The sequence below is a fragment of the Ictalurus furcatus genome, chromosome 2 (genome assembly GCF_023375685.1).
Source record: "Ictalurus furcatus strain D&B chromosome 2, Billie_1.0, whole genome shotgun sequence".
Classification (NCBI taxonomy): domain Eukaryota; kingdom Metazoa; phylum Chordata; class Actinopteri; order Siluriformes; family Ictaluridae; genus Ictalurus; species Ictalurus furcatus.
The window spans coordinates 13,937,211-13,956,498 of record NC_071256.1 but is presented as its reverse complement, the minus strand read 5'-3'; the positions used below and the strand labels follow the sequence as shown (position 1 = coordinate 13,956,498).

General features: G+C 38.1%; 1 protein-coding gene across 3 annotated transcripts in view; it reads right to left on the bottom strand.

Moving 5' to 3' along the window:
• Window positions 1-16,959, bottom strand: part of LOC128622787 (cohesin subunit SA-3) — a 40,364-nt gene extending 23,405 nt beyond the window's left edge. For 2 of the 3 annotated variants that reach the window (XM_053649527.1, XM_053649544.1), the window contains exons 1-13: window positions 10,142-11,189; window positions 6,466-6,562; window positions 6,207-6,283; window positions 5,899-6,103; window positions 5,228-5,379; window positions 3,942-4,139; window positions 3,363-3,461; window positions 3,210-3,289; window positions 2,359-2,466; window positions 2,175-2,274; window positions 800-914; window positions 618-721; window positions 451-537 (exon numbers count right to left, since the gene is read on the bottom strand). In XM_053649527.1, coding sequence (XP_053505502.1) covers window positions 451-537; window positions 618-721; window positions 800-914; window positions 2,175-2,274; window positions 2,359-2,466; window positions 3,210-3,289; window positions 3,363-3,461; window positions 3,942-4,139; window positions 5,228-5,379; window positions 5,899-6,103; window positions 6,207-6,283; window positions 6,466-6,562; window positions 10,142-10,468 — 1,749 coding nt within the window. In that variant the 5' untranslated portion in view covers window positions 10,469-11,189. Of the gene's footprint in view, window positions 1-450; window positions 538-617; window positions 722-799; window positions 915-2,174; window positions 2,275-2,358; window positions 2,467-3,209; window positions 3,290-3,362; window positions 3,462-3,941; window positions 4,140-5,227; window positions 5,380-5,898; window positions 6,104-6,206; window positions 6,284-6,465; window positions 6,563-10,141; window positions 11,190-12,340; window positions 12,444-14,379; window positions 14,495-16,872 lie in introns of those variants that run through there. The other variant, XM_053649535.1, reaches the window with a different exon arrangement.
• Between the last annotated feature and the right edge of the window lie 2,329 nt (window positions 16,960-19,288).

Here is a 19,288-nt window from a genome sequence, read left to right as displayed (position 1 = left end):
TGAGATACTGATATATATATATATATATGTAAAAATTGTGGTTGTAGTGTTCCTTAATTTTCATTGGGTGCTCCTAACTTTTTAAAGTTGGGAGCAGTAGTGCTACCAAGTAAAAAAAGTTAATTTCGAGCCCTGTCAGAGTCCTGGTTAACCTGGAGCCTATCACAGGAACACATGGTGACTCCACTGCCACTATGGTGAGTGTTACCTGCTACTTGTGAATTTCCCTTTGGGATCAAATCAATCAATCAATCTACTATCCATCATTATTATTTTCCTCTCACACTTGCCAATTCGGTCCTGTCATTTTTTAGCCATTTGCTGTTAAACTCTAGCTAGCTGTTATCATGTTAAGCATTAGCACCCACCTGAGCAGTTGTATAAAGAAGTTCATGAATTTTAGCGAAAAAGAAGATTTCAAGTATGGACTTACGTGGTGTGCGTGTTTACCTTAGTGAGTAGCTGAGGCAGCAGTGGTATGAAGTGATTGGTGATGCGTTTCCTCTCCTGAGTTTGCTGCTTTCTGCCTTTCAAATTCTAAAATTACAGACATATGCAGATTGATTCATCAGTCAATGTAACAGCCAGTCTCATGTTCCCTCCCTCCCTCTCTCTACCTTCTTCCCAAGGGCCCGAGCTGTAGCTGGACTTCCCTCTGTTGCCTGTCTGACTGCGCACATCATCAGCTCAATTAGAGCAGCCTCTTCATCATCATTCAGCCCTAACACACACACACACACGATAATCCTCCACAGCTGACACATATGCAGATAATACATTTGTACTTGCGAAGACGCACCTTGCTCCTCCCCATTCTCCTGAAGCAACAGTGATGTCATTGTCTCCCAATCTTTAAGTTCTGACACTGCCACACCCCAGAGGCTGTCCACCAGGTAGGCAGCATGTTCATGATACTGGCACACAAAGATGCACACATTACCAGTATTTAACATGGCACATTAGATGCTCTAGCTTCCCTGATACTCCAGAGGTTAAAACTCGGGAAAAGGGTGAGGGTTGAATTTTTCACTATATTTGGAAGGGTACAGGGTCAATTTAGTTAAAACAAAGCTAAAACCTTTTTTTTCCTTTGAAAAAACCTAAATGACCTCTCATCTTTGCAAGGATGATTAGACAAAGGAATTGAGTAACTACGTGCTGGGCACGTGGCTCAGGTACAGGACACAGCTGGGTCGCACGTACTGCTAAACAAACTCAGGATCTGGCATTGCTGATTCGGGTGTGTGAGATGACCATGATGCTTCATGGTTAGAGAACGATCCTGTGATACTCCTAACTTGTTTTGTGATAAAAGTATTTATTCCTGAGAACTAAAAGACTAATATACAGTAATTCTAGCTAGCAATAACTAGCATGCAGGAAGAGACTCAACCAAAGTCGCCGAATTTAATGAATTAATTTAGACGGCTGCAGCATAATAAAATTATTGCATCTCTCCACTCCCCTATACAGTAGCTGTTGTTGGAGACACAGTTGTAGCTGTATGTTAGTAGGAGAAACACTTTGGCAAGCCCATGATGGCAGCATGCATTTGTAAAAATGATCTCGCAATCCATTTACAAGGGAATTAAAAACCTATGAAAGTAATGTGTGTGTGTTTTGTACATTTAAAAAGCAACAAGGGAAATGGTTTTAGGATTATGGTGTTTCAGGGGAATGTTTGTATTTTCTAAAATTCTTCACAAACCATGATTTTCTGGTGTTTCAAATCGCAAGCCATGACAGCCCACTGCGGACTAAAGCTTAGATGCAAATACTGCACTAATAACGCACTAATACTGCAAATAATGTACTTTGAGCTCATATTCATTATTTTAGCTCAACTCCAATATACTTTATGCTTTATCAGGAGAGGATCATCTCTTTTATGGCCATGGGGGAAAAATGCGAGTGAAAATGCTTTTTTTTTCTGTCAAAGAACACTTAAATGAAGAAAAAACTAAAGTGAGACATTCCAAGTAATTGATTGTTAGGACCCATGGAAACAAAAGCCAATGTTGGTAAAAGTTGCTCTGGGTTTGAGATCCTCAGCTTTGACCTTTTTGGATGATGAAATTGTCATTCCGTGTTTAAAAAAAAAAAAGTGAATTTGTGAAAATTAGTGAATTTGTCCTGAAATTTCTAATGCCAACGTGCTTAGATATTGATATTACCTTGCTTTGAATAAAGAAGCATGTGAGCAGGTTGAGGAAAGTGACATTGCGCCTCTGTTTCTCATCTTCTTCTAGTAGACGATCCACCTCGGTACACAGCCTACACACACACACACACACACAGCTGATTATACACTACACCTGTAGTATATAGCTGCGATGATGATGATGGTGATGAACTCACACATGGTACAAAAACTCTCCAGCTGCAGAAGCGAGTCCTCTATGTGCAGCAAACACTAATGGATACACACACATACACTCATCCTCTGACAGACCGTCCTCTGTCTTCCTGCACACACGCAAACATGATTATTAAATACGACTAGTGTAAAACAGAATGATGTAAGGTTTTTAGACGTAAACACACAAAACCCTTTACTGGATATTTTTTATTTGAGACACTGATCAATGTTGTCAACATACTCACTAACTGACAAACCATGGCTGTGAAAAACCAATTATTTTCTCTCTATCGTGAATACAAAACTGAGACATAATATCAAATGCAATGAGTGCATATTTTGAACACAATTCTGAACATTTATGTATTTTTCTAAACCAGATCACTGTCATTTTATCACATATCGCATATAACAGACGTCCATCCGTTTCTCACAAATTACATCTTATTTCTGAGCGATGAGACGGTCTTGAGTCATGAAACGGAGAATACAGAGAGAAAAAGTATGTTCATCAGGTTCTAAAGGGTTAAAATATAATGCTGTGAAGTCGTGATAAAAAGGTTAGATGGCTAATGTGATTAAATATCATGCTCAACTGTCTCTTTTTAAACGCTTTCTAAAATAAATTCACTATGCCCAAAGAAATGTGTACCTAATAAACCAGTGATGTGTATAGAGTATCAGAAGACATTTTACAGTGGAATTCCACTGAAGACAGGCTGACTCAACCACATGCCTAGTGGGACCATTATTCTAGAAATTTATCATGCTATTAAATACTTACGTGTGGATTATGACATGTGGATCATTTCTAGCTCACGCACACACGCAAACTCAGACACACACTCACTGCGTAATGATCAGCAGCAGTCTGACTGCCTCCACAGCAACATCAGCGTCTTTATCCAGCACCATGTTCAACAACCTCTCCTTTAAACACACACAGCAAAGGTTAACACACACTCAGCAAAAAACATTAATACACACACACACACACAAATACCTTAAAGCGGCTTGTAAAGAGCTCCAGGCGGCCGATGAAACTTTTCTCCTCATACAGTTTCTGAAGGGACAACACACACTGCAGGCGAACACTAGCTTGCTGTGGAGACACACACACACCCACACACAGAGGTAATAACACTTAAAAGTTACAGTCCCCTCTGAAAGTACTGGAACAGCAAGGCCAATTCTATTGTTTTCCATATACACTGAAGACATCAGGGTTGCCTGAAAAAGCAACACAAAAGAAAACTGTAACAGTCTGGTGATGGCAATGGATCACCGGCTTGGTGCAGGGATACGCAACCAAATATTAAGTGTTATTTACTTTAAGACTAACTGTTCCATTACTTTTGCTCACCTAAAAATCGGGTGCGCTGCCACATTCTAAGGAAAAGACGAGGAAATGAAAGCTGAAATCTGTCGTCTCATATTCATCTTTTGATCTCAAACCCAAATATATTCTATTATTTGTACAACAAAACAGAGGAGCTGGCCCCTTGCAGGTTCCAATACTTTCAGAGGGGACTGTGCTTATACGCCGTTCTGGTCGAATACCCCTCTTCCAGTGTGCACGTACCTTGTCATGCAACATCCAGCCTAGGTATTTGAGGTGTCCATCATTAAGGAAGGAGGTGGGGTTTTCTCTAAGCCACACCCCCATCTCCTCCATACAGACTGCACGGATCTCTGGAACTTTGTCTCTATACCGATGAACAAACACTCCTTTAAAGATCCCGTTCATCAGAGAGCCCAACTCCTCCTGCTGCTCCAACAACTAAAATGCACACGCACACAAGGTTGTGTCATTATTTACTCAATATAAACAACACTGGAGACCAGAGATTTACCAAATTATTAACCAATTATAATTATAGAAGGGATGAAACAATCATTTTTATAATTAATTTATCTGTCCATTTTTGCTGATTTGAGTAACAACATTTAATACAATTTTCACAAATTCACCTTAAAGTTCACCAGGGCACAAAGCTGGGAAATAGAAGCACATTTAATTTATGTATATTATAACATGTATATTTTTTGTTATTGGTCAAGTAAATGGCTCGGGGCATTCATAACAGGCAACAAATCTATGATGTCAAACAATTTCATAAACTAAATAGCTACGTTACAGAGCATAGACAGATTTTTTAAAAAAAATCCCATCTGACCAAAAAAAAAATAAAATTGGATGTGACAAATGAGATGCCTTGTTCCTTTTGACTACAAATAAGATTAGATTTTTAAAAATCTGATGATAAATGCTTATTGTATACTGCCAATGGTTGCCTGTTACCATAAAGGGCATAATACTTGACCATATTATTTAGTACACTAGCATGCAGTATGGGACCTAACTAGAGCTACAGCCACTAATCTTTAAAATCGATTATAAAAACCGCTGTCAACGAATCTCATTATGGATTAGTTGGTCTGCGAGTGGCATGGGGCACGTTTACTCGTTCCGTTACTTCTGTTCCCAAAAATATCAGAGTACAGGCCAAAGCTGTGTCTCAAATGACATACGATGCACTTACACTATGTACTACGTACTCTACTGTCTAGTATATGAATTTCAGAAAGGTAACATCATCTCAAATGGAACATGAGCGGTTTTTACTAACTGGAGGTATAAACCGTTTCCCAGATGACGGCACAGGACGTCATACGCATGTAATGTGATGCCGCTAACTTTAGCAGAAAGCCCAGCGTCAACATTACCTTTTATGTCTTTCTTACCAAAGTGTGGCGTTTAGACTATATGTTTAAATAGGACTAAATATTGGATTTTTAAAAATCTGAAACGTTGGGGATAAAGTCTAGTAGTCTGCAGTCTAAAATAGACCCGTCTGTGTGTGTGACCTGATTGTAGGAGTTCTGGAGCTCTTCCAGTCTCTCAGTTGCTCTGTGTGCGGCACTCTTGCTTTTCTCCAGCTGATATCGTCTTTGTGTTGCGTCAGCCTGAGCATACACGACTGCAGACACTGCCACTATTGCAGACATCAGACGCATGGCTACACACACACACACACACACACTATAGAGTTAGCTCCTCCTTAACAATCTATTGCTATTCGTTTTCGTCAAGCATAATGAAGCAGGAATGTCATGCACCCCATAAGCAGCTATCTAAGTTCATGTTCACACTAAGAGTTAAGTCCCTCGTACCGCCACTTTCAAATTTGTCTCGTTTATGTCCAGCTTTCTCAGGTTCTAATTAGATTTTAGCGAGTGAGTGAGGCCAGAATACACCGTGGATGGAATGGCAGGTAATCAAAGTGCACCACACACACACTCTTACACTCACACAATGACTAAGAACAAGCAAAGCTTCACACAGAGGAGTTTTTTTGTGCATGCATTGATTAAACTGAACATATTTAACCACAACACAACATTGATACACCACAGGCTAAATCACTTATCCTTATCACCTTCTATTGTTTCCACTTGAAAGTTAGAGGTTTGGTTTTTGTTCTGGATAAGAATTTAAACTGGGATTAAATGTGATAAATAATCCTCAAACTCCTCACCAATGAGCGTGCTAGTGTGTCTGAAGGCTCGGACCTGCGAATCAGCGAGCCCCGTGAGGAAGGCGATCAGTGCTGAGAACACAAACTCATCATAGAGGAGACTGTTTCTGCAGCGCTGCACCAGCTGAAACACAAACTCACACAGTCCTTCACGAAACCGTCGGCCCCGAGACCCCCCTGCTGCCAGGGGGTAACCTACTGAGTCCTGGAGCACAGAGAACACACAGTAAAAACATAGAAATACAGTACGTTCTGATTAAAATATGTGGAATCTGTGTTTCCTTTACCCCGACCAACACTCTACTCACCTCATTAAACTCTTTGGTCAGATGACTTATGATGTCAGCATTCTGCATAATGTCAAACATCTCCCTTGTTACAATGCCTAAGGCACAACAGTATAATCAAATATACAAGTTTTAGAGGTTTCAGAGACTCCATCACTTTGCACTTAAGCATACATCTGATGATGGCAAGCACAATGTTAATACTAAATCTAGTGCTGCTGTGTTGCACTGCCTGTTTTCTGTATGTTGGTGAATAGTCAGATAACAGAGTAAGACTTACCTTTACAGCCACAGCACTCAATAACAAAATTAAGGAGCTCTAGAAAACCCTCCTCCCGATCCTGTTTATAGTCATCCAGCCAATCATCAACCACCGTCTGCAGCAACCAATTAGAAAGTTTGCGTAAGCCAAGCCAGACTAAGAATTTCTGCCAGACGTACAAAAGTTTCAGTACCGCTGATTTTCTTTGTACATGACATTCAATGTATGCAAGCAATCACCCATTAACGCACATTACCAGCACATTGCAACGCACATTACCAGCATAGCTCATTTGTTTAATGATGCACACAAAACTCCATAAGGTAAAGCACACAAAGAACTGAAAACATGAATTTATCAGAGGCAGAAGTGTAAGTTATTTTGATGTCTACACCAATAAAAAAAATTAGACACCAAGCACATCACACAAGGAAACGGCTATGTTTAATTGTTTTAAGTGTCTCGGTGACTGTTAAGAGTCTCTCTCGCACCAACGCGAGAGGAACCCTAATGTATTTGGGGGTGCCCAATGACTGCATGCAGAATACTAGGGAGTACAGTGCTCACTGCAGACTGAGACATACCAGATCCATCTCTTATTGTCAGACCTGCAAACTCAGAAGAGGTGAAAAAGGTGACATGTTATAGTTTATATATATATATATATATAATAAGAGATGACAATAAGAGATGGATCTGGTAAGAGATGGATTATATATATATATATATATATATATATATATATATATATATATATATATATATATATATATATATATATATATATATATATATATGCGCATGTTCTCCCCGTGCTGTGGGGGTTTCCCCTGGGTACTCCAGTTTCCTCCCCAAGTCCAAGGACATGCATGGTAGGCTGATTGGCATGTCCAAAGTGTCCACAGTGTATAAATGGGTGTTTGAATGTGTCTGTGAGTGTGCCCTGCGATGGACACAGCACCCCATACAGGGTGTACCTCGCCTTATGCCCGATACTTCCATGGATGGGTGGAGATTTTATTTTATATATATATATATATATATATATATATATATATATATATATATATATATATATATATATATATATATATATATATGCGCATGTTCTCCCCGTGCTGTGGGGGTTTCCCCTGGGTACTCCAGTTTCCTCCCCAAGTCCAAGGACATGCATGGTAGGCTGATTGGCATGTCCAAAGTGTCCACAGTGTATAAATGGGTGTTTGAATGTGTCTGTGAGTGTGCCCTGCGATGGACACAGCACCCCATACAGGGTGTACCTCGCCTTATGCCCGATACTTCCATGGATGGGTGGAGATTTTATTTTATATATATATATATATATATATATATATATATATATATATATATATATATATATATATATATATATATATATATATATATATATGTGTGTGTGTGTGTGTGTGTGTAGAGAGAGGGAGAGAGAGATCAATGTATATGACCAAGGTGAAGCTCATACACAAATATTAAAAACCCAACGGTTGTTTCACGACTTTGAAGCATAAAACTGAAGAAAAAAAAAGTTTCATAAATTTTACATCTCTAAATTGAATACATTAGCGAACACTGATCATGTTAACACGTAACCATGGTCAACACGATCACTCATTAAAACACAGTGGGTCTTTTTGGTTACTTGTTCTTTTTTATTCCCCTAGTAACTTTCGGTAAAGACAGACGTTAAAATCAGACAGAAATACAGATGCAGTGGGAGTCTTAAACTCAGCAAAAGTATTGCGATTCATTCTGAATTGATTGACGTTAGCTTACGTGCTAACAAGTGTACTAACAGGTTGGGAAAAGTTTGATGGGGTAACGTTAGGGAAAAAACATATCATGAGGCGCCACACCAAAGATGTAGTATTGGGAAAAAGGTTGCGACAGCTCAAGAGCCGTCTGTGGTCTCACTCCAGTGTATGGGAAATTAGTGAATTTCCGATTCTTGTGAGGTTTAGGGGCCATTCACATTTAGTGCCTAAAAACACGTGCGCTCCCGTGGTGTCTGCCGTTGCTAAGTGACGAGGAAGTTTTAGCACAGGATGGATTTACAGCACCGCAAATCCCTTGCAGAAGCTCTGCTACTAGGTTTATTTATGGAGAAGAGAGACAAAAAAACGTTGTGCTTGGGCGCACCCCACCCTTCAATCACGTAGAAAACACAGGGAATTTCACCAACTAACCCAACCACTCCGTGAGATTCAAAGCCTATTTCAGAGTGGACAAAGAGAAAGGGTGAAGCTGATTGGTTGGTTCTTGTCACATGACCTGCGGTGCGCTTGCGGAAATCTGAAAAGTTGGGATTTTCCATCTCGAAAAACAAGCGCATGGCACAGCATGAGCACGTCTACATTTAATATAATGAATAAAAGAACAGGCCCTTATTGTGCTTCCAGTCCCCCCACCCCCGAAAAAACAACTGGATCTACACGATTCATGTAAATGACATATTTTGATTCAAAACGGCAAATTTCTCCAAAAAGCGACTAGTTTGCAGGTATGTATTGTTCACATAGTCCTGACTCTAAGCAGAGGTATTCAAACTGTGGGACGGACAAAGGAATTTCAAGTGGGGTGCAGGTGAGATACATAAAAAATTATATTTCCGATTATCGTTTCAGACCTGCCAACCTTTTAACATTTTTTGTAGAAGCTCTGTATTTTATCAACAGACAGAAGGCAAAAAGACATTTTCTTTTGTTCCCTAATAAAAAAAAAAAAAAAACGTTAGAAGAGCCAATCAACATATGAATCCAGAATGAGTGATAGTTGTGAAGGTGTTATGAGCTCTCAGCTTCAAAGATGTACAGACCTCACTTTGTCACTGTAAACAGTCATTCACTATAAATATATAATGAACATCAGTTAAAATATTTTGTGTAAAAATAGTCAAAACGGCCCTTCAGCCAAATTAGAAAAAAGGCTGATCATTTTTACTACCTATTTTTTTTTAAAGGTTAAATAGGCCTACAACAAAGGCTAATCTAACAAATCTAACACTTTACAAATAATTTTAATCGTAATTATAACTGGAGTGTCACTTAAAGCACTGTTTGTTTTGCTCTCCGGGAACAGTCAGAAACATATTCCTGATTTCACGAGAGACATTAGACAAGCAATTTGTTTCTTACTATTCACAAACTGTTTAAACTTGACAGCTTAATCTATAATATAAATTTGCAGTAACTCGTCCCCAATTATACGATACAAGGTTCACCTTAGCGAGTCTCCTGAAATGTAAACAAACCCAAGTGCTCGGATTTTTGGGGGGGGGAAAAAAAAAAAAAAAGGTTTTACCAAACAAGTAAGAGGATTTTCATACATACTAAATATTATGTGTGTAAATGCTCCTACGAACGGTTTTCAAAATAAATTTGTTCATATCCAGCTTGATAAATGAGGCCTAATGTTTGAGAGTAAGAGAAATCTAGCTATTTGGTGAAGAGCATGTTGCCTTTGCTTAAATGATGTGAATCATTATTTTTTAATTTTCTATGGGACTGTCGTTGTGTTTTATTACACACATTGATGGTGAAAGATGCAAGTGATAATCATTCAAAACACTTGACCTGAGCATGCTCTCACCTGTGTATGTAATGTATCTGTAAATCTGTTACTGTGTGGAAACCTGAGAACATAAGGCTGTTATACATCACTTTCCCCTTTCTCTCACCACCAGTGCGGAGCGTCCGGATCTCACAGCCTCAAACATGCTCCCTCTCTTCCTCCTTTCTGTTCGGGCCATCTCAGGCTGTGGGCCGAGTGTGTTTTTTGGTGTGCGAGAAGCTCCGGGTGTGTGTGTGAGTGAAGGACTGGAGGTGCTGCTGCCTGCTCTCAGTCTACGCCTTTTAGAAAGCTGGAAGAGACAACCAGACAGCTTAGTCACAAAAGTCAAGCTTTGCAATACAAAAAAAGTTTTGTGCAATAGTACACGTGTGTGAAAGACAAATGAACACATGATGCTTTTCCCGTGGATAGTGCGGCATGGCAAACTACCCATAATCCTCTGCTGGCCCAAATTTAGCCTATTACCCAAAAACACTTAAAATTCAACATAGAAGCAAATACTCACATCTCCAAACCCAGTTGGAGATAGAAAAAAAAAAAAAAGACACCAGCCATGAGTGAGAAGAAGCAAGGGTCCAGATTTATTGGTTCCGTTCCACCACACGAGATCCACACCGATGAGAATTCTCAGAAGTGATCTGACACCCGGAGCTCAAGCTCCAGTATTTATACTGTATTTACACAGTAGATAACCAATATATTTCAGAAAGACTATGATATCAATACCAATAGGGTTAAAAAAGAGCTCATCTACATTACCATTATGTTTTGAAAGAGGCTTATCAAATTTACCATTATGTTTTGAAAGAGGACTTTCCGAATACCATTAGGTTCGAAAGTGGAGAGAGACAAAACAATTTAGAAAGACCTTGGTCTCACTATTATCTCGCGAGGGCAGCTTGACTCAGCTACCCTTATAAATGGCTCCTCATGGTTTTCTCTTAAAATTAAGGCCTTCCTTGCGAGACAAGAATCTTCACCATCTGAACTATGAGTAAGTTACATTTTTCTGTATTTCTGGTTTATAATTCATTTTCATATTTGCTCTATATCTCTATTTTATATATAGTTATACTGCTTGCAAAATGGTTTACTGTACTTCCTACTTCATAATATCATTATATTACCCTTCTACTATCCTACATATCCTACTACTCTTTATTTTTATAAAGAGTATTTTATAAAGAGTATATATTTTATTATTATAAGATATTACCCTTATAATATCTTAATACTCCTTTTTATTATTCTTATAAAGTTATAATGTTATGTGTGTGTGTGAGAGAGACAGAGAGAGTGTGTGTTATGTCTACATGCCTGCCCTTGACTGTACGAGAGTGTGTGTGTGTTTGCACTCCTCAGCTCTTATACTTCTTTTTGACTTTTTGACTAATAAACCATAGTGTGTTACTCTTAAAAGATCTTAAAGTGTGAATCCAATTCGTCAATATCCGCCTAATACCGCTTCTGTGTGTGTAGGTGCCCGTCGTCATTTTTCCTTCTCTTCTTTACGGGAGGGGCTGGATTTGGACCTGAACACTCACTATCAGCTCGCGCATCTCACTGCTGATATCATGGTGCTACTTAACGTTCTTCGCAGCACCCCCTCTGGAAATGGAAATGCGGGGTTCCCCCCCCCAGATACAGAATCCACCCCGTGAATGTGTGTATTGACGCTTCTACACAGACAGAACCTCCCTCCAGCTTTCAGTCTGAGGATGACGCCACCTTCTCCGATCTGGGCTCTGACCATTCTTCCCTCTTCTCACCTGTCCGTCCGCCCTACTCCCAGTGGTCTCCTTATTTCACCTTTGCTGACTATCCCATGTCCCCAGGACGCACCCCATTTTCTTCCCCCTACCGCTCTCCTCAAGATTACGCACCCACCAGTCCTGTGAATTATCAATAAAATTACATATTACTCATACTAGGTCTCCCTCATGTTTATTTCATGTCATTTTTATCCACAACACCTCCATGTTTATCACTACTTCCACCTCCAAGCAGGCCGTACTACACCCGAGTACCCGTGTACTAAAACAAACTTGCTGAGTCTCCTGCTTTCTCTCGTTCCAACAGACAAAAATTTGACACCACAATGTTTTAACATCAATCGTTTTTGAATTTCAAGTATTTTACTACTCATTCCTAATCAAGTCACTGTCAGATTACCAACAGATGAACTCCTCATACTTTTGGAGGTAGACTTTTATGATTGGAAAGCCACCCACACACACACAGGATACCGAAAGTCTGGGGTTCCCATTTCTTTTCCACTGTTTATTGAAGAAGCAGTTATACTTACTGTTGCGCCTGGAACTGGTCCCTGTTTTCTCTTTGTGTTTTTCATATTGGGTTCAAAGTCTTCGTCTGATCCTAAAACATCATCTGGCTCCTCGGGACTCAAACTATCCACACACACACACACACACACACACAAAATCAGCTGCTATACTGACATCAGAGTCCTGTCGCACAAAGCCAGTTTCGGTGGCTACCCAGGTACATTGCGTTTAGTTTGAGCAAACTCTTTTTCGGTCTCAACGAGGTGGATTGGTTTTTAGTGGATTTCATCGCCATGGTAACAGACTACACGGCTAACCTGCTCGAGGACAGGTTTTATTCTGGGTGAGAATTCACAAACCCAAGAGATGGTAACATTAATGTGCCACAATATAACACACAAGTGGGAAATGACAAATTAATTTACCTTCTGATAAACTAAATTGAAAATTTTCAGTTAATTTTACAGACTGTATGCAAAAAACAACCGTTAACCTGTTCCACCTTGTAAACAAATACAATAAACATAAATGTTCAGTCTTTGAAGTCTGCTCCTCTTAAACATATTTAAAGCTACACTATTAGACATCCACTGTCATGGTTCTGGGCTGGAGTCAGTTCTTGAACCGCTCTGTGTATATTGTGTGTATATCTGAATGATCTCATATAGGATGTGATTGGGTGAGTTCATTTACCAGTCAGATGCAAAGCGCTTTAGTTTAATGGTGTTCATTAGGGATGCTCAGATCACGATTTTCACAGCCGATACCGATTTCTTGTTATCTTCATCGACTGAAACCAATCCAGATACCAATCTTTTTATGTTTAAGCTTTAATCAGGAGGTCTGTCATAAAAAGTTAAATGTAAGCTCTCTGCTCATGGTCACTGTTAATCGAATTAAAATAATAGCAATGGGATACTGTTGGTTAATTGATAAATAAACAAGCATGAAATATTTATTTTTAAACATCTTAAACAATAAAGAGTCCGAATTAAAAGCAGACTAACACAAACATGATCCATATTAGGAAAAAGGCTAATAGCCTTCTAAGGAAATAGCGAACTAAGCTTAATGTCAAATTGATATTAAATGCAACCCATAGTAATTAAACATTATTTCATTTCTCATTTTATTTATATTTTATGAAGTTATTATACTATCTATTTTTTTATATTAAATGATTTATTTATAACTAAGCACATTTTCTGTCTTTACATTTTAGTAGTTTTATTTTTGTTTATCAGTTGTTCCATTTAGATCAGTTCCCCCAATACAGTGTTGCCATGTCTGCTGGTAATATTGCATTTTTTAGGGGATTAAATCAAAACATGAAAACTGGAGTTGACTTTTTCTGATATCTGGCAACCCTCAGTTTAAATGAAGAAATTTAAGTGAATGTGAAGGAGAGCAGCAGTGTACTGTATGTTTACAGACTGAACAGTTGTTACTCTTGATTATGATTAATTAAAACATTTAACATTTATATAAATTGAAATTACATGAAAGATGTTGGGGTTATAAGTTTTCAATCCGTTTATTCTAATTGCGAGACTATAAAAGTAAACTTATGCATTTACACGATCAGCAATGTTCCCTGGCTTTGGCAGCCATGACAGTTTGCTATTTGCAGTTAGCGTAGGCTTAAACTCCTCATGTTTACACATAATAATAATTTCTTGCTCTTCAACCCGAAAGTACACACACCAGCATTTTCCCATGTTGAATGCAATTGGCTGTTTGCTGCAAACGCCTGGATTTTACGCGTACAATGAGTAAACATGGATTCAGGGTTTAAACCCAGGTTGACTGTGAAAGTTGATCAGCGTCATTACACCTATTAACCCGGGCTGGATTTGTTTGGTTTTGTCCTCTCAAAACTTAGTCTGCAACTCCAAATTTGTTCAACTGACTTCATGCAACAGACTTCTGGGTTTTCGTCTTTAATGGCCATTATAGCTGTATAAATAACTCAAGTTCTACATATTCATAAATGTTGTACTAATTGAATAATGTGTATGGCATGGTTATGAGCAAAGTCTGAATAATATACATCACTTACCTGTCCAGGTCAGACTCTGCCAGCACCATTTCGTTCAGTTTTTTTTTTTTTTTTTAAATGTCCTGCTGAGGACACGACGTCAGCGCTTTATCCAAATAAAGACAGCTTGCACTACCTTCATCAAATGACAAAACAATCTGAGTCATTACCATTTTCCTTAACTTAGCTGTTTCAGTGAAACGGTTAAGAAATGTTCCACAGCTATCTGCTGAAGTAACTGGAGTCACCTGTTCCAACCAATAAGAAAGGAATCCAGAAATGACAAGTATGGTTACGACAATCATTTTTCAATTTCTGGATAAAATTACAACTATAACGTGTCCTCTACAGAAGCCCTAAGTGGCCATGCATTATTCATTTTTCTTTCTTGTTTTCTCGTGAGCATTTTTTTTTGGAATGGGTTTTTTGTTAAACGCCTGAAATAAGGTCTGTGGTTAACGCAACCTCCAGATATGTTCACATTTTATACTATGACATAAAATACATTAGTATAATACCCCACTCGTGGTTTTGTTAAGCTTTTACGTGTTTTGAAAAAGACAGTTGCTAACAAGTGGCTAAATGGGATTACGGAGGTTGTCGGGAAATTAAAGGTCATCCTGGCGAACAGGAAAACTCATATACTACATCCTTGTTATTTTTATACTCGCACTCTTGCAAACTATTCCAACTTGTAGATTTTATCACTTTATAGTATTTTCCAATTGTAGTGTTTTTTTAAAATAAATACTGAAAGAGTTGTCAGAAGTGTAGCGGCGGTGAAGTTGAAGTCAGATTTTCTCGGGATAAAAGTTACATCGTGAGAAAACAACTTTTTGTTATGTCTAGATCACGAGAAAACTATTTTTTTTTATGTCTAGATAACGAGAAAACAACTTTGTTATGTCTAGATCAAGAGGAAACAACAAAGAAAAATTAATAATGCACAGCTGCTTACGGCTTCCGTAGTCCTTTCTTAAACCAATAATAATGTAATAAAAATATTCAAATGCACCAAAATAGCTTGTTCACGTTTTCTGTCCACTCTCAATCATCAGTTTATCTGAAACTTACCAACTTCGAAGAAGACTTTAAGCCCAATCACATCATGTCATATATCCCTGATAGGCTTGTTTCCTGACATACACTCACAGCCACTTCAAACAGAACATCTGTACACATACTCGTTCATGTAATTATCCAGTCAGCCAATCATGTGGCGGCAGCTCAATGCATAAAACTCATGCATATAGGTCAAGAGCTTCAGTTTATGTTCAAATCAAACATCAGATCTTGACAGTTGAATACTGAAAAAAGACCAGGGCAATGTTTTTCTTCCTGCCAGTTTGAACCGGTCTGGACATTCTCCTCTGACTTCTCTCACCAACAAGCGTTTCCACCAGCACAACTGCTGCTCACTGGTTGAGTTTTTCTTTTTTTGAAATCACAGAAATTTAAGCAAAATCGAGCAAACACCGCAATATTCGGAGGAACTTGCCATTTTTTGTTAAACTGCCGCAGATGTTCACCCATACGCCTTATACGACATCATCACAGCACGCGTTCAGCCAAAGCCAACTTCAATTCACGTGCGTCGAACAGGTCTCAACAAACATCACTGCCAAAGACCGTTCAAAACAATTTACTGCAATATGCATCTCGCCAATTCAATTAGTTTTCCACAAGAAAAGCACAAAAAACTCCGTAAGTTGCACTGCAAATTTTGGAAAAAAATTAATCCTCCTGTATGCACGGTATTTTTTTTGTTCTGTGTAAATACTAGAGACTGCTGTGTGTAAATCCGAGGAGATCTATAGCTTCTGAAACGTTTTTAAATAAGTGTTCCTATTAACATGGCCAGTGTGTGCATGTTAATTTGTGCTTATTATGATGTGCATGAGAGTTTCCTTTTCGTCTTAGAAAGAACTCAAAATCTGTTTCTAGATACCTGAAACTTTATTCATGACTACAGTACAGAGGAATTTCCTAAAATGTTGATGGATTTTATACCAAAAATGCCATGAAATATATTTTACAACACTACAAAGGATTTTCATGATTCAACAATAAAGAAAGTCTTTCTGTGGAGAGCATCTCAGGAAAATAATAACTGACAATTTGTTTGTTTGTTTGTTTGTTGTAAATACCCTATTCACCTGCAGTGTGTTGAATTAATATTACATTAGACAATTTCTCACGCATAAAATTCACCTAATCTGGAAACCGTGAGCACATGCTAGTCAGAACTGTTAGCGGTTACTAAGCTACCTATGGAGAATTTAACTAATCTTTTCAATTATCGAACGTCAAATATCAAAAAATAAATGCTACATTTTCAGCCCACTTTTATATTTATTAAAAGCGCATACATTAATTCCGCCCACTGTCAAGAAAGATAATAATCCTAGCTAGCTAATGGCTAGGTATCTACTTTCTGATGTAATAATGCTACAACTTTTGGTTTCTTGTTCTTAGCTAATCTTGCTAAAAGCGCGTTGTAGTGATTAATCTTACCAGAACTTGTTTTTTGAGACGTTTTTGAGACGTTCCTGGTTGTACAGTACTCTGCTCTATCAAGTCTAGCTCTGAAGTCTGTCAGCGTTCAGCAATTTTACGGGACGCGCGAAAAAGGTCCCCTCAGAAATGGTGTGTTCTGATTGGTTCAAAAGTCAATAACTCTGATTGGCCAGAAACAGCACTGGGTAAGCCGTGATTGGTTGTTTCATAAAGTTCTCCCAGCAACGCTACCAAGCACCGTGCGCGCGAATAATACAGTAGGTCAACATCAATCTGGCGCCAAAAAGAGGTCTGAGGCAAACGGTTGTTAAATCACAAACAATAATGAGCTTTTATTCCCTCCTTAATGTTCTATATATAGATAGATGATTTTATTCACAAATTATACGTTATTAAAAAAATATACCACAGCTTGAATTCTCAAATCTGAGGCCTGGGACAGTAGTTCCACTATATCATTAACTATAGATTTATATTAATACACTTCTAATTAGAGATGCACCGATATTAAATTTCTCAGCCGATATAGCTAGCCGATATGATAACTGATTATTCAGAGTGATATCGGCCGATACTGACAGTCCTGCCTTTTATGCCTTCTTATAAATTAATAATAATTAATTCCACAATTCTGAAAGAAATGTGAATAAAAACTTTATTCTCTCCATTTGAACAAGTTGTTTCACAGTAATTGGTCTCATAAACAGAAAACACATTACTCTAATTAACATTAACACATGAAATAAATTCTGAAGATTAAAGTAAGATTTCTTAACTTATTGAATGTTATTAATTCATATTAACATTGACTGAATTCTAAAAAAAAAAACTCCTGTTAGTCTCACATTCACTCACCACAAACAAAAGCATTTCTACTTCATCACTGACATCAAACTGGTAATATATAATATAAACATTTTTATATATATTAACATTAACTGGATGTGAAATATACTACTCTACAAATATATTTTCTGTGCAGTATATATACTTTTTAGTCAACTCATCTTCATTTAAATCTTTCAACGGTGTACTGGTGCTTTAATTCAGCGCGAGCAACGTGGCAAAAATGTAGACTTTAAAAAATTTTGACTCGACGCCGAAACTCCCGCTTCACTGCTGCAGCGTCTGGTGTAAAATTTTAGCAGTGCAGAGATTACAGAGCTTGCAAACTGCAGTTTTGTCGTCATTCCACAGAAGAGACATCTTCTTTATACACAACACGAAATCGATGTGTTTTCCCGCCCTCTTTTGATTGACAGGATATAATCGGCCCTGATCATCGGATGTTTTTAAACTATCGGCCGATAGCCCATAGCGTGAAAAATTGCCTTTATCGCCCGATACCGATTATATCGGTGCATCTCTATTTCTAATACATTATCGTTTCAATAGTAACAGCTCATTCACAGGGCTTTGTATGGCGGATGCTCCACAAAATCTAAGACTAATAATAAATAAACAATGTGATATACTCAAGTTTTTTTGTTAGGAGACATTTATTTAACATTTACGGATGGAGTCTAGGATGTATCTCAGCATTTTCTAACAGTCATAAGGCTTTGCAAAGATTCCCAAAATGGGAAAAGTCTTCAGAACAGAGCAGTTATGCTTTCTCTGTAAAATGAAGGCGATGTTGCTGGTGTGTATTACAGCTATCATTTAAGTGATAACATGAACTAACTTGTCTCGTGGACATTCCATAACGTTAAATCATAACTATAAACTGTTAAAATGCGTGACGTATCATTCATTATTAAATTGAACACTGTAATCATTGGTAAATCACTGTGGTAAGCAGTGACTCCACTTCGTGTTTGTTGTGCTTCATCACACCACCCCAACTTGGAGTATTTTGTAGGTAACCATACTTGATCACCACCACAGTGTCATAATTACAACTCAGGAACTCATTTTTTTTTTGTGAATGAGTTGGGGATGTGTCAATAACATTTTTACATTTGTAATGTCATGTTACATTCACCTCCTGCTTCTGTCCTGTATTTGGACCATCACAAGCAAACCGACATTTGATGTTTCTATTTTTACATTTTTAAATGTAAGGGAGTTTTTAAAGAAATGAATGGGATGAAATAGTTTTTTTCCCATTATGTATTCAAATATTTTCCTCTTGCCTTCATATGAATCGTTGTCCTTCAATGTCGCTGTTCTCAGGCAATTCTACTATACATTTATACATGTCAACATCAGCATGTACCCTAATTGCATACAAATCTTGTTTTTTTTTTATTTTATTTGTTACTATTTTGAATGCAGAGGTGAATACCTGCACAAATTATTCTGCACAAATTATTAATTAAAGTGGTGCTTGGGCTGAGCGGGCCCCAGCTCTATTATCTCCTACATCAAGATTCCTGCCCTGCCCCCTCGTGGCCTGTGACCTCATGCTAAA